The sequence below is a fragment of the Panthera pardus genome, unplaced genomic scaffold, assembly GCF_024362965.1.
Source record: "Panthera pardus isolate Hobbes unplaced genomic scaffold, ASM2436296v1 HiC_scaffold_1, whole genome shotgun sequence".
Taxonomy (NCBI): Eukaryota; Metazoa; Chordata; class Mammalia; order Carnivora; family Felidae; genus Panthera; species Panthera pardus.
This window is the reverse complement of record NW_026526654.1, coordinates 68,053,749-68,067,750: the sequence shown is the minus strand read 5'-3', so window position 1 is coordinate 68,067,750 and position 14,002 is coordinate 68,053,749. Positions and strand designations below refer to the sequence as shown.

The 14,002-nt window shown below is 37.1% G+C and overlaps 1 protein-coding gene across 4 annotated transcripts in view; it reads left to right on the top strand.

The window, feature by feature from the left end:
* Positions 1–741: 741 nt before the first annotated feature.
* The window catches only part of SUCLA2 (succinate-CoA ligase ADP-forming subunit beta), a 43,372-nt gene continuing 30,111 nt past the window's right edge, over positions 742–14,002 (top strand). The window contains exons 1-2 of one of the 4 annotated variants that reach the window (XM_019447563.2): positions 742–872; positions 5,682–5,862. In XM_019447563.2, coding sequence (XP_019303108.1) covers positions 783–872; positions 5,682–5,862 — 271 coding nt within the window. In that variant the 5' untranslated portion in view covers positions 742–782. The other 3 variants (XM_053899511.1, XM_053899500.1, XM_053899483.1) reach the window with 3 other exon arrangements.

Genomic DNA, 14,002 nt, shown 5'->3' with positions numbered 1-14,002 from the left:
GGTGCCAGAGTCTGGATGATACTTGTCAGCCACACCCATCCATTCCTGGGTTAACATCTTATACTGAAAACTTTGACACATTTTATAGCTAGATATCCAGTGAACAAGCGCCCAGTCATCCGTCCAATGGTCAATTCTTGATGGGGCACACGTCATCAGGGTTTTCAATTGTCAATGTGTGTATCTCATTAAGAGATACACATAAGAGATACACATAAGACTCTACTCCTCAGATGGGCTTGGTGAAGGAAATTTTCTAAAGCTTCCCAGATGATGCTGGTGTGCCATCTGGATTGGTAAGTAGTGACTGATTTTTTTTTTTTTTTTTTTGAAGGCAGAATCGCCTTTTTTTCCCCCTCACTGCTCTATGAACGCAGACATTGAGTACTTATTTTTTTAAATGAACCCCATCCTACAGATAAGGTAACTAAGGCCCAGAGAAGTGAAGATCTCACAGATGGTGGCGATGGTCATCTTTCCAATACCACATCTTACCACTTTACTAGGAAGTGTTCAGGTTGCCTTCTGGCCACAGGTTGGCTATTAAGGCTGCGGTGCTGACTTCTAAGGGTCAAAGTTTGCTCCGTGCCCGCCAAGCCCAATTTAGCTTGAGCTGGTAATCCCGGCTGAGAGAGAGAGTCCGCATCTGCAGAGTTAACCGAGGTCCCGCCCGCGAAGGGTAGGGCGAGGGGTGGAGTGCGCGTCGCTAGCAGCTGGGTCGCCTGCCGCCTTGCGCCTCTGCGCCTGCGCACGGCGCCGAGGGGACGGGGTCGGGCTCAGAAATGGCGGCCTCCATGTTCTACAGCCGGCTATTGGCCACAGCCGCCCTTAGAAGCCGCGGGTCCCGGCCGGCGCTGCGGGCCGCCGCCCAGGTATTGCGGCCCAGCCGGCTCTCGCTTGGAGGGCCGGCAGGAGAAAGGGCGAGGTGGGAGACCTGGTTCCTGTGGGCGAGGTGTGAGGGGATCTGAGGCCCGGCTCGGGGTCACTTCGCAGTAGGTGACATTGCGTGACATGGGGTGCCCAGCCGGGCCCGCGGGCGGCGTGCCCTGGAGTGCTGCCTGCCGTGACAGAGAGCGGGCCCATGTTTGCGCTGCTCTGCTCCCGGGCCATCTGGCTGCGGCTGCTCACCCAGTTGCCGAGGGGCCGCAGGGAGGCGGGTGGAGGGCGCTTCCAAGTGGAGGTGGAGGTGCCTGGGCAGTTTCTGCTCCTTTTTCTGTGCCCCGCGAGGTGGGCCGAGGCTTCTGCGGCCCTTCTATGGGGAGGGGGAAATGCCCTTCACGTGTACTTTCGTGTCCCTTGGGAGCTGTCATAGGTGGGAATGACTTCACAGGACCAGCTTGCTGACTGGCCTTTTTTGGGGACGAGGCAAGAAGTTTCCCACGTCTCCCAAGGAGTTGTGTACTGTTGGTGTTAACCGTGGGAATAAGATGATGTTTGTTAGCTTACCAACTGGGGAAGACAGTTATCTTTTGGATCACTTCATTTCTGTAGAGAGTATAGCATAATAAGCACGGGTTTTTGTTTCGTTGGTGTTTTGTTTCGGAGTGTTTACCGTTTCCAGGTACTGTGCTAAATAAATAAGCATTTTACGTCTCGTTAGGCTTTTAAGCAACGCTCTAAGGGCGTCATTAATATACTCATCATTGATGAAACTGTGGCTAAGAGAACAAGTAATTGGGGCCAGGTCGGGAAGCAGGTAGGGTCAAAGCTAAGGCCTAATTCCAGACTGGCTGGCTCCAAAGCTTGTGTGCTTGAATCTGCTCTTCACTTTTTTCTTCGCTTTTTTTCGGAAAAACTTGGCCTGTGTTTTCCAAAGTTGATACAGACTTGTGAAAGGGCATGATTGGTTTCATAAGTCAGTTTCAGGGTTTTAGATTATGTTCTGAAATTAAGTCCTTAGACATGACAAAAATAAATTGATTTAGACTTTTATTCTTTTTGGAAGCTGTTCATACTTAAAACTTGGAGATGGTATATACTATGAGTATGCTTCTTAATAAGAGAAGTGATTTTTTTTGGCCTTGAACTTCCTTCTTATGAGTCTTAAAAAGTGCTGTCTAGTTTTCAGAAAATGAGGATTTGGTGAACAAATATGTTTTCATCACAACTTTTATCCTTTTGGAAATTGTTTTAAAAGCTTTTGTCTCTCCATATGGAGATGCCTAGCATGTTGTCTTAATATCTCTTTTCTTCCACTGTCACATTAAATAATACAGATTTAGAATTTGGAAGGCCCTTAGTCCAACCCCTTGCTTTTGTAGATGAGAACACAGAGGTGCAGCGTCCTAGAAAACTTGTTCACCGTCACACACTGAGTTTAGCTAATGCTCTTAAACGTTTTGTTTAATTCTCTGACCCCTTCTAGTTTCTGTATCTTCCTTATCAGTATATTTCTGATAAAATAGTTCAGGTTATAAGCAGATGAACTAATGTAAGATATTTTCTTAGTTGTCGTGAATCACATTCCCCAGTAACTACATTTACCCACTTTTGAATGCATATTATTTAAACTAGGTAAATCATTGAATGGGTGGTGGGTTAGGAATTTAGCCAGGAATTGGTGGCCTTTTGGCAGTAGGAATCTTCTGAGTGATGATGTCAGGAAAGACAAAGACTTAAATGTGGGAATCCTTGTGATTATGCAGGGATTTGTGTTGCCAGTGAAATTAAAAACTGATATTTCAAGTCATGACTTCTAGTGGTGCAAGGAAAGGATTATCAATACCTTAGATATTAAAAAACCTTTAAGGTAGTATAAAAGCAATCAACATTACTTTATGAATACTACTGATTCTTTGTGAATATAGGTACTTGAAAGAAACTGTAAAAATATGCTCAGAGCTTTGTGTCACTCACTGGTTTGCCTTGAACTTTTTTGGGAAAAACTTCAAACTGATAGAAATGTGCCAGCAGTAGTACAGTGAGCATGTAATTGCCTTCACCTAAATGTAACATTTTGCCACATTTGCTTCATCTTTATAAAATTGTATTCATGTGTGTGTGTGTGTGTGTGTGTGTGTGTGTGTGTGTGTATAAAATTCCATTCCGTTTATTTTTGCTCAACCATTTGAGAGTAAGTAGCAGGTAGCATGGCACTTTATCCCTAGATGTTTTAGCATATGCCTTTTAAAAATGAGGACATTCTCCTAAATAACCACAATATGGTTATTATATACTTAGGAAACTTATAGTTATCATACTTAGGAAATTTAGATTCAGATTTCCCCAGTCGTTCCCAAAGTGTTCCTTATAGCTGTTAGTTTTTTTTTTTAAACTGAGATCATGCCTCTGTAGCATTTTTTCTAGTCTGTTCAGTTAATTAGGTGCTGCCTCATGAGTCTGTTAATGCTGTTATATGTGCTATAGTTGTTCATTTATATGTTTGTATATACTACATGAATTCTGCAGCTGACGCCAAGTTGGCTTTATTCTTTTAGCATCCCTAGCACAGTGCTGGTATATAGGCATTCGAAAAATGTTTGTATAACTAACTTACCAAGCTGTGCTAAAAACTCCCTTTCCCCCTTATTTTTGTTATTATTTTGAGGTATAATTTATATAAAGTGTACAATTTGGGTAGCTAGATTAATTTTTATGTATGTATACATCTGTGTAGCCACCATTCTGATCATGGTATGTCATATTTTCAGCCCTTGAAAACACCCATGTCCTCTCTCCCTATTAATACTCCCTAACAGAAGGTGACCATTAATTCTATCACCAATTTTGACTGGTTTTGAACTATATAAAAAATATAAGTATGTGTTCTTGTGTGTGGTTTCTTTTTCTCAAACTTGTGTTTTTGAGATTACTGCCCTGTATTGTGAGCAATAGGTTTTTTTTAAAAAAATTGCACTGTAGTATCCTAGTATATGAATATAACATTTTATTATCTTATTGATGGGCATTTGGGTCGTTTTCATTTTTTATTTATTAGGAATAAGCCTGCTATGAACTTTTTTCTTTTTTTTAAGTTTTTAAAATATTTATTTTGAGAGAGTGTGCATGAGCACCACAGTGCCAGTGTCGGTAGGGGAGGGACAGAGAGAGAGAAAAAGAAAATCCCAAGCAGGCTCTTGTGCAAAAGCCCCAGGCATGGCTGTATCTCATGAATCAGGAGATCATGACCTGAGCCGAAATCAAGAGTTGGACGCTTAACCAACTGAGCCACCCAGGTGTCCCTGAATATATATTTGCCTTTTGGTAGACTGAACACTAATTTCTGTTGCCTTTATACCCAGGAATGGGATTTCAGAAAGTAGAAGTGTGCTGAACAGTTTGGGATGTTGCTGGGTTTTAATATTGAAGTGACACTAAATCAGGGAGTTGAGCTACCCTGGTGAAATGTTATCCAGGATTTTGGCTTACCAGATGAATCAGAAATAAGTGGTTACTAGATGTGATTGGCTTTTTAGACTAGTGGCTCTCAAACTGTAGGGTGCTTAACTATCAGGGGAATGACTTGTTACGAATGCAGCTTTCCTGAGGCCCATTCCAGAGATTCTGAATTTCGGGTGTGAGTGGGGCCCCAGAATCGGCAGTTTTAGACACATCCCAGGTACATTTGCATTTTGACGCAAATAGTTCATGAATCCCCTTTAAGAAGTAGACTGTTTATATATAATTCCTTTAACTTCAATTCTTATATTGTGTGTTTGATATGAACCATATTTCAGTATTCTGCCTTCTGTGAATAGAGAATGGAAATGTATGGGTGATAATTAAATGTGTAATTTCAATTCACTCTTTCAGAGCTTCCATAGCACTTAATTTGTTCTACATATTGCCATATAAGGTTGGTAGGATTGAGGAATTTGAACGGTATTTGCAGGCTGTGAAATGAAGAGTTTCATGGAGGAAGTCAACTGGAGAGGGACATCTGGATCAACCCCTGTGGGAGAGTGAAGGGAGGAGGGTTGAATAGAGGGAGAAGTAGAACTGTCATGTAGTTGCAGTAGGAGCCTTTGCCTTTCCTGTGGGAGATCTGGAACTAAGATGGTCCTTCAGAATTATCCAACATTGGGGCGAGGTGCTAGGACTTTATATCCTTGCCTTAACCTCCATTGACCAGTCATTGGATGTAGGCTGCAATGTGAAGGCGTGACTTTGGGCAAGGAAGTGCCAATGAAAGAACTCAGCTGAGAGCTATCAGCAGCCCACACGCCCAGCAGTTGGGGCTCTGAAAGGAGAATCTGAGCAGCACACTACAGTGACCACTACAGGTGAAACCAGGGTTTTGAGTCTTGTGTGTATGAAAGAGTAATGGTACTAGATCATTCAACTACTGCATATCTAGTGCCAAGCAATTGGGTAGGTGCTTAAAGAATGGTGGAGACAAGAAAGGGAAGGATGAGGTTGGCTTTAGATCTGCTGAATTTGGCACTGAGGTAGAAATCTGTAGGTCATTAGAGATATAGTGGTAAAGCTCAAATAAAAGATAAGGACTAGACATGATGAGGAAATAGTTAAAACTAAAGGGTAACGTTTGATATTTAGCAGGTAGGTTAGCTCTTAGGTTATAATTTAGGTAGCCTGAATATTATACTTTGATGATTTAATGTAATAGTTTTATTATAGTTATGAAGAACCAAATATTCTATATAAAAACGTATTTTGAGAAGGTGTTTTTAATAATAATTTCCAAATCACTATCATGTATAATATGTCTCCAATATCTCTAGGTTCTGGGAAGTTCTGGATTGTTTAATAACCATGGACTCCAAATACAGCAGCAGCAAAAAAGGAATCTCTCACTACATGAATACATGAGTATGGAATTGTTGCAAGAAGCTGGTGTCTCCATTCCCAAAGGACATGTGGCAAAGTCACCAGATGAAGCTTATGCAGTTGCCAAAAAATTAGGTACTAACTTAAGAAAAACTTTTGCCACTTTGACATGGGCACTCTGATAAGATGTGAACTTTTGGTTTATAACAACTTAACAGTTTTTATTTTGTTTTATTTTTTTAAAATAAATTTTATTTACTTAAAAGAGAAGATGGCACTTTATGATTGTTGGCATTCTAAAATTAGTATGAGATTATTATGAGCTCCCATAGTGCTAGTAACTTAAGAATCAATTACATTGGTATTAGGAATCTAAAGTCCTGTTTTTAGTTGGAATATAATTATGAGGAAGGAAGTTCTGCTTAATACTCTGAAGCTGAAAAGATTGGTGCTTGTGATGATTCTTCAAGGAAATGGTGAAGGAAATCTTAGCTGTTTATATGGTTTGATGGGAAAAGTATGGAACCAAAGGGAGGGAAAAAGAAGCTGAGCGCTAGACTGTAAGCTCCATGAGAGCAGGGTTTCTTTGTCTTCTTTTGTCCACTGATATATTCCAGACTCTTAGGAGAGTACCTGGCACGTAGGTAATCAATAACTGTTGTTATATTTTAAATGAACTAAATATTTGTGCATGTTTATTAATAGATTCTTTTATTGATAAGAGAAACCTTAATAGCTTTTGTTAATGTGAATTCTGTTAATTTATATTAATCTCTTAATTAAAAAATAAATTTTGACTTTAGAAGAAATCCTTCACTTTACATTTTTAGTGGTTTAATATGGGGCCATAATAGTCATGTACTAGCTGTACACTGCATTTTATTTTTAGTGGTATTTAAGATCCCAGCAATTTTATGGAGATTAGCACAATCTCTCCTGTATGTATACGTGATTAATATAGCTTTAAATGTGCTTTGATGAAGACTTTGTTTTATTAGTTTTTTAAGAAGGCTATGGAGCATTTAAAAATGTTTAAAAATTTTAAAGCTTACTCATTTTGTACTTGTTTCTAGAATGGGTTTTTCTTTCAAAAGTGGGGGCATGGACAAGTTCAGAAATATATCCTATATTAAAGCTATGTTTTTGAATGACAAGTTGACCTGGAAACATGATTTTTTATAGTTTAATTTTTTGTTAATCAGAAAAAAATACTTTTTATTCAGATTATAAGCAAACTTCTTTTTATTTATTGAAAGCCTTGTGTAAAATAGTATTAATTTTGGTGAAATTTTTGTTAATTAATGGTGACCTGTACTTTGAACTTGTGCATGATAAAAGATGTGCCTCAATTTTACCCTCAAAACAGTGTATATTAGAGGCTCTTAAAGGTCAAGTTTAAAGAAAACTTGTGATTGTACTTTGTATTTCTGTAATATTTCTTGGAAAGACTTCTTTCTAATAACTACTCCCTTGAGAACTGATCTTATCTATATGACCTAAACTTAAATTTCTAAAGAAGACCCAGCTAAGTAGGAGGGAAAACTCTGAAATGCAGTTGAGAAAGTATAAGGTTTTCTTATTCTGCTGTTCCCTTCTTAAGGATGACACTTAGACCGGTTTGACTTCATTCTTTTAATTTTGTTAGTCTGATCTCTTGAGAGATGATTTTTTGTTTACCAATTCATTCATTTGTAATAATGCTGAACCATAAAATGTTTTTCATGCCAGTGTTGGTAAGGCCTGTTTTATATATAATGAGGTCAGTAAAAGCTGTATTTTTCTATTTCCAAATTATTATAATTGGTTTTTCTGTCTTCTCCATATATTTTCTCATTTAGTCAAAGTTCATTGTTTTGTCAGAAAAAATAATCTATGTAGAAACTTTTTCTTTTTTAAATTTTTTTTTTTCAACGTTTTTTATTTATTTTTGGGACAGAGAGAGACAGAGCATGAACGGGGGAGGGGCAGAGAGAGAGGGAGACACAGAATCGGAAACAGGCTCCAGGCTCCGAGCCATCAGCCCAGAGCCTGACGCGGGGCTCGAACTCACGGACCGCGAGATCGTGACCTGGCTGAAGTCGGACGCTTAACCGACTGCGCCACCCAGGCGCCCCAGAAACTTTTTCATAAAACAAGTAGGATTTATTTGGATGCCAGTTTCTTGATTTCTTTATTCCTTGTAAAAATCTTTAATGGCGCTTAAATGATTAAAAGAAGAAAAAATAGTTAATATGTGCAGGATATACTATGAGTATTGATATACTATGAGATCTGGCAAGGTCTCTGGGACCAGGACTTCTATGAAATAAGGAGCAGGTAGGCAGCTCTGATTATGAGCCCATTTGAACGGAAGGTGTCTTGTTCATCTAGAAAGTATGTTTTTGTCAAATAACACTGCAGATGATGATTACAGTGTGGAAGTGGGATTAGTGACTAATGAGGACTTTTAAATTTAGCGGATCAGAAATGCTACTTTTTAAAGATATGTTTGGTAACTACTATGAAGATGTTGAGGGCAGTTTTGTCTTTTGTTGGGAGTCATTAATATCAAAAGGTATTGATTATGGGATCTAATTGCCTTAGAAATACACCTGGTTCTGTCTATCTAGCTAGCAATTCCTAATGCTGATTTTGGCTACTTTATTTTTTGCATTACTGAAAAATTCACAGAGTATTAATTCCATTTATTAAAAAGCTCTTAAATCACCAACCAATATAGAGAGATACAAATGCATTACAGGTGGGCTAAACTTGCTTCCCCTCAGTTCTGTGGGTGGCATGGGGACTGGGGCCACTGAGCCTTAAAGCTGGTGACTCCTCCTGAAATAGCCCTGGCCTCTTTCCCCAGTATTCCCTTCAAGTTCTATAATTTTCTTTGTACATCATGATATGAAAAAAGCTGGAAACACCTGTTCTGGAGGCAAGTTTTGCCTGTTGTGAATAATTGAAGTTGGGGATGGAAGAGTGGTTGGAAGGAAATCTAATTCTTCTAGTTTGTTTGTAGACTGTTTTTCTCATATCCTTTTTTAATGATAGGCCTTTGGTAGACAGCTCATTAATTTCATGGTTCTGTATTGCCAAGAATAATATCTTTTAGGCTTGGGAAGTTTCTCCCTTTTGTTCTAATTTTCAGAGGAACTATAAAAGCTGTGCTTCATAGGGGTGCCTGGGTGGCTCAGTCGGTTGAGTGCCTGACTTCAGCTCAGGTCGTTAGTGGGTTCAAGCCCCATGTCAGGCTCTGAGCTAATAGCTATTAGCTAATAATATTAATAGCTAATAGCTATTAGCTCAGAGCCTGGAGACTGCTTTAGATTCTGTCTCCCTCTCTCTCTGCAGCTCCCCGTTCACACTGTGTCTGTCTCTTGAAAATAAATAAATGTTTAAAAAAAAAAGCTGTGCTTCATAGAATTTTAAGAGCGGAAACCCTAGTACATAGCTCAAATACAAATACATCTTAGTTCCCCTATTACTGTAAATAGAATTGCATCTGTATTGGCTTTCTATGTTTGAAATTACAATGTAATTATTTTGCTGCTTGAAAATTGTTCCACCTAGTGAAATTTATGTTGTCTGACTAGTCTTTTTGTTGCATATTTTGTTGACCATTTTTAGAGTATACTTTAATTAATTTCATTGATAATAGTACTTCTATCTGCTACATATTTTTTTAATTGCTTAAACATAAATTTATTCTTACATTTAATTAGGTTAGAAGTTTGAAATGGGTCTTAGGTCCCATTTGTTTTCTTTTTTTCTTTAATTTTCACCCCTTTCATCCATTTTTTTCTCTCCCCCACCCACTGCCTCTGGCAGCTACCAATCTGTTCTATGTATCTATGAGCTTAGGTTTTTGTTTTGTTTTTGTTTTATTTCCAATTTAATATATAAGAGTGTTCATATGGAATGTCTTTCTTTGACTTATTTCACTTAGCCCTTCAGGTCTATTCATGTTGTTGGAAATGGGAAAATTTCATTCTTTTTTATGGCTGAGTACACACACACACGTACATGCATATACCATAATTTATTTACCCATTTATCCATCAATGGATACTTCGATTGTTTCCATATCTTGGTTATTGTGAATAGTGCTGCAATCAACATGGGGTACATGTATTTTTTCAAGTTAGTGTTTTCTTCAAGTAAATACCCAGAAGTGGAATTGCTGGATCATATAGTAGTTCTTTTTTTTTTTTTTTTTTTTTGAGATTATTTCATTTTTTAAAATGTTTATTTATTTTTGAGAGAGAGAGAGAGAGAGAGAGGAACAAGCAGAGGAATGAGGGGAAGGAGACACAGAATCTGAAACAGGCTCCAGGCTCTGAGCTGTCAGTACTGAGCTGGATGTCGGGCTCGAATTCATGAGCTGAGAGATCACAACCTGAGCCAAAGTCAGGCGTTTGACTGAGCCACCAGGCGCCCCTGGTAGTTCTATTTTTAAGTTTTTTGAGGAATGCCCTTACTATTTTCCCTAGTGGCTGCACCAATTTATATTTCCAACAGTGCATGAGCGTTCCCTTTTCTTCCATCCTTACCAACACTTGTTATTCCTTGTTTTTTTTAATAGCCATTCTAACAGGTGTGAGATGATAGCTCATTGTGGTTTTGATTTGCATTTCCCTGATGAATAGTGATTTTGAGCATCTTTTTGTGTGTTTATTGGCCATCTGTATGTCTTTGAAAAAATGTGTGTTCACATTTTCTGCTTGTTGTTTAACCAGATTCTTTTTCACAATTGAATTTTATGAGTTCTTTATGTTTTGGGTATTAACTCCTTATCAGATATATGATTTGCAAATATTTTCTCTCATTCAGTAGGTTGCCTTTTTATTTTGTTAAAGGTTTCCTTTGCTGTGCAGAAGTGTTTCAATTTGATATAGTCCTGCTTATTTATTTTTGCTTTTGTTGCTTTTACTTCTGGTGTCACATTAAAAAAATCATCACCAAGACCTTCGTCAAAGATCTTGTCGCCTATGTTTTCTTCTAGGAGTTTTATGGTTTTTTAAGTCTTATGTTCACCTCTTTAAAGCACTTCAAGTTAATTTTTGTGTATGGTATAAAATAGTGGTTAAGTTTCATGCTTTTGCACATGGCTGTCCAGGTTTTCCAACACCATTTATTGAAGAGACTGTCCTTTCCCCATTGTATATTCTTGGTTTCTTTTTGATAAATTAACCATATATACATGGATTATTTCTGGCCTCCCAATTTTGTTCTATTGTTTTATGTGTCTACTTGTATGTCAGTACTATACTATTTTGATTACTTTAGCTTTGTAATATAGTTTGAAATACGGGAGTGTGATGCCTTCAGCTTTTTTCTTCTTTTGCAAGTTTGCTTTGGCTACTTGGCATTGTTTTTATGGTTCCATACAAATTTTAGAATTGTTTTTTCTATTTCTGTGAAAAATGCCATTAGAATTTTGATAGGGATTGCATTGAATCTTTAGATTGCTATGGACATTTTAACTGTATTATAACAGTCCAGAATATCTTTCCATTTGTGTCTTCTTCAGTTTCTTTAATCAGTGCCTTATAGTTCAGTGTATAGGTCTTTTACCTCGTTGGTTAAATTTATTCATAGGTATTTTGTTCTTTTTGAGGCAGTTGTAAATGGGATTTTTAAAAAATTTCTCTGATAGTTATGAATGTATATAAATGTAATCAATTTTTGTATTGATTTTATATTCTGCAGTGTTAGTGAATTCATTTATTCTAATAATTTTTTTTTTAAGTTTATTTATTTTTGAGAGGGAGAAAGCACAAGTTGGGGAGGGACGGGGCGGGGGGGACGGAGGGAGGGAGGGAGACAGAATCTGAAGCAGGCTCTAGGCTCTGAGCTGTCAGCACAGAGCCTGACATGGGGCTTGAACTCATGCTTAACTGACTGAGCCACCCAGGTGCCCCTAGTTCTAATAGTTTTTTGATGGAGTCTTTAGGGTTTTCTGTATATAACACTATGTTAAATGCAAACAGTGAGAGTTTTACTTCTTCCTTTCTAATTTGGATGCTTTTTATTTCTTTTTCTTGCCTAATTGCTGTAGGTAGAACTATATTGAATTAAAGTGGCAAGAGTGGACATCCTTGTCTTGCTGATCTTAGGGCCAAAGCTTTCAAATTTTCACTGTTGAATAAGATCTTAACTGTGGGCTTATATTTGGCCTTTATTATGTTGAAATATGTTCCTTCTCTACCTGCTTTGTGGAGTTTTTTACATAATTGGATGCTGAATTTTGCCATATGCTTTTTCTGCATTTTTTGAGATGATCATATGATTTTTTACCCTTCATTTTGTTAATATCACATTCACTGATTTGTGGATATTTAAGTAGCCTTTGATTCCTGGAATAAATCCTATTTGATGTTGGTATGTGATTTTTTTTTTTTTTTATGGTATTGATTCTTTTAATGTGTTGTTGCATGCAGCTTCCTAATATTTTGTTGAGGATGTTTGCATGTGTGTTGATCAGGGATATTACCCTGTAATTTTCTTTCCCTTTGGCATCCTTGTCTGGTTTGGGTATCAGGGTAATTCTGTCCCTGTAAAGTGAACTGCAAGTGTTCTCTTCTATTTTTTTTTTTTTCAAAGAGTTTGAGAAGGATTGGTATTCTTTTTTTAATGTTGGTAGAATTCACCAATAAAGCCATCTGGTCCTAGACTTTCATTTATTGGAAGGTTTTTGATTACTGATTCAATATCCTTACCAGTAATCTGTTCAGATTTTCTGTTTGTTCATGATCTAGTCTTGGTAGGTTGTATGTTTCTAGGAATTCATTTCTTCTTGGTTGTCCAGTTCGTTGTCATTAATTGCTCATAATAGTCTCTTATCTTTTGCATTTCTGAGTTATCAGTTGTAATATCTTTTTGTCTGATTTTATTTATTTGAGTCCACTCTTTTTTCTTTTTTTTGGTGAGCCTAGCTGAAAGTTTGTTATTTTGAAGAAGCAGCTCTTATTGTCATTGATCTTTTCCATTGTTTTTCCTTTATTTCTGTTCTAACCTCGTTATTTCCTTCCTTCTACTAACTTTGGGCTTTGTTCTTTCTTAGTTCCTTGAGGTACATAGTTAATTTGTTTGAGACTTTTCTTGTTTCTTAAAATAGGCATTTATTACTGTGAATTCAGACTGCCCTTTCTGCATCCCATAAATTTTGGTGTATTTCCATTTTGCTTGTCTCAATGTATTTTTTTAATTTCTTTTTTGATTTTTTTCTTTGACCCATTGGTAGCATGTTGTTTAATCTCCACGTATTTGTGAATTTTCCAGTTTTCTTTAATTGATTTCTAGTTTCATACCACTGTGTTTGGAAAAGATGCTTGATATGATTTCAGTCTCTTAAATTATTAAGACTTGTTTTGTGATTTATCATATCATCTGTCCTGGAGTATGTTCTATGTGCACTTGAGAAAAATATATATTGTTGATTTTGGATGGGATGTCATTCAATATATATATTCATATATATTTAAATATGTGTATATATGTTATATATATATATATTTAGACCATGATTGAATTTGTTATTTAAGGCCTATATTTGCTTTTTGATTTTCTGTCTGGATGATCTATCCATTGATTTAAGTGAGTGTTAAAGACCCCTACTACTATTCTATTACTGTCTGTTTCCCCCTTTGGTCTGTTAAGATTTGCTTTATATATTTAGGTGCTTCTATGTTGGGTGCATAAATATTTACAAATGATATATCATCTTGTTGGATTGACACCTCTATCATTATTTAACACTCTTGTCTCTTATTATAGTCTTTGTTATGAAGTTGATTTTGTCTGAAATAAATATAGCTACTCTGGCTTTCTTTTGGTTTCTGTTTGTGTGGAATATCTTTTTTCATCCTTTCACTTTCACTCTGTTTCCTTCCATCTAAAAGTGAGTCTCTTGCAGCATGCATGAGTCTTGTTTTTTAATTTATTCAGTCACTCCATGTCTTAGTCCTAGTGTTTAGGATTCTAGTATAATTAAGATGGAATTTCTGTCTGGTTGAATAAACATGTACAAAGGTTGCCAATTGATGAATGCCAGCCTGGAGGGAGACTTCTAATGGCAGACAATAGCACTTTGCCTTCTTTTTTCTTCTTCCTAGTGTTTTATTGGATGACTATATAGAAGAGTGCTTAAAACGTTTGTGAATAACTGAAGCTAGCAGGGATAGTGAATATATTTTAAATAAATCTTGGAATCCATAAAAGCTCTTGTCTGACTAGAGCAAAGGGCCAAATCTAATAAAGACTGTAAGCTCTCTAAGGGCAGGGTAGGTCC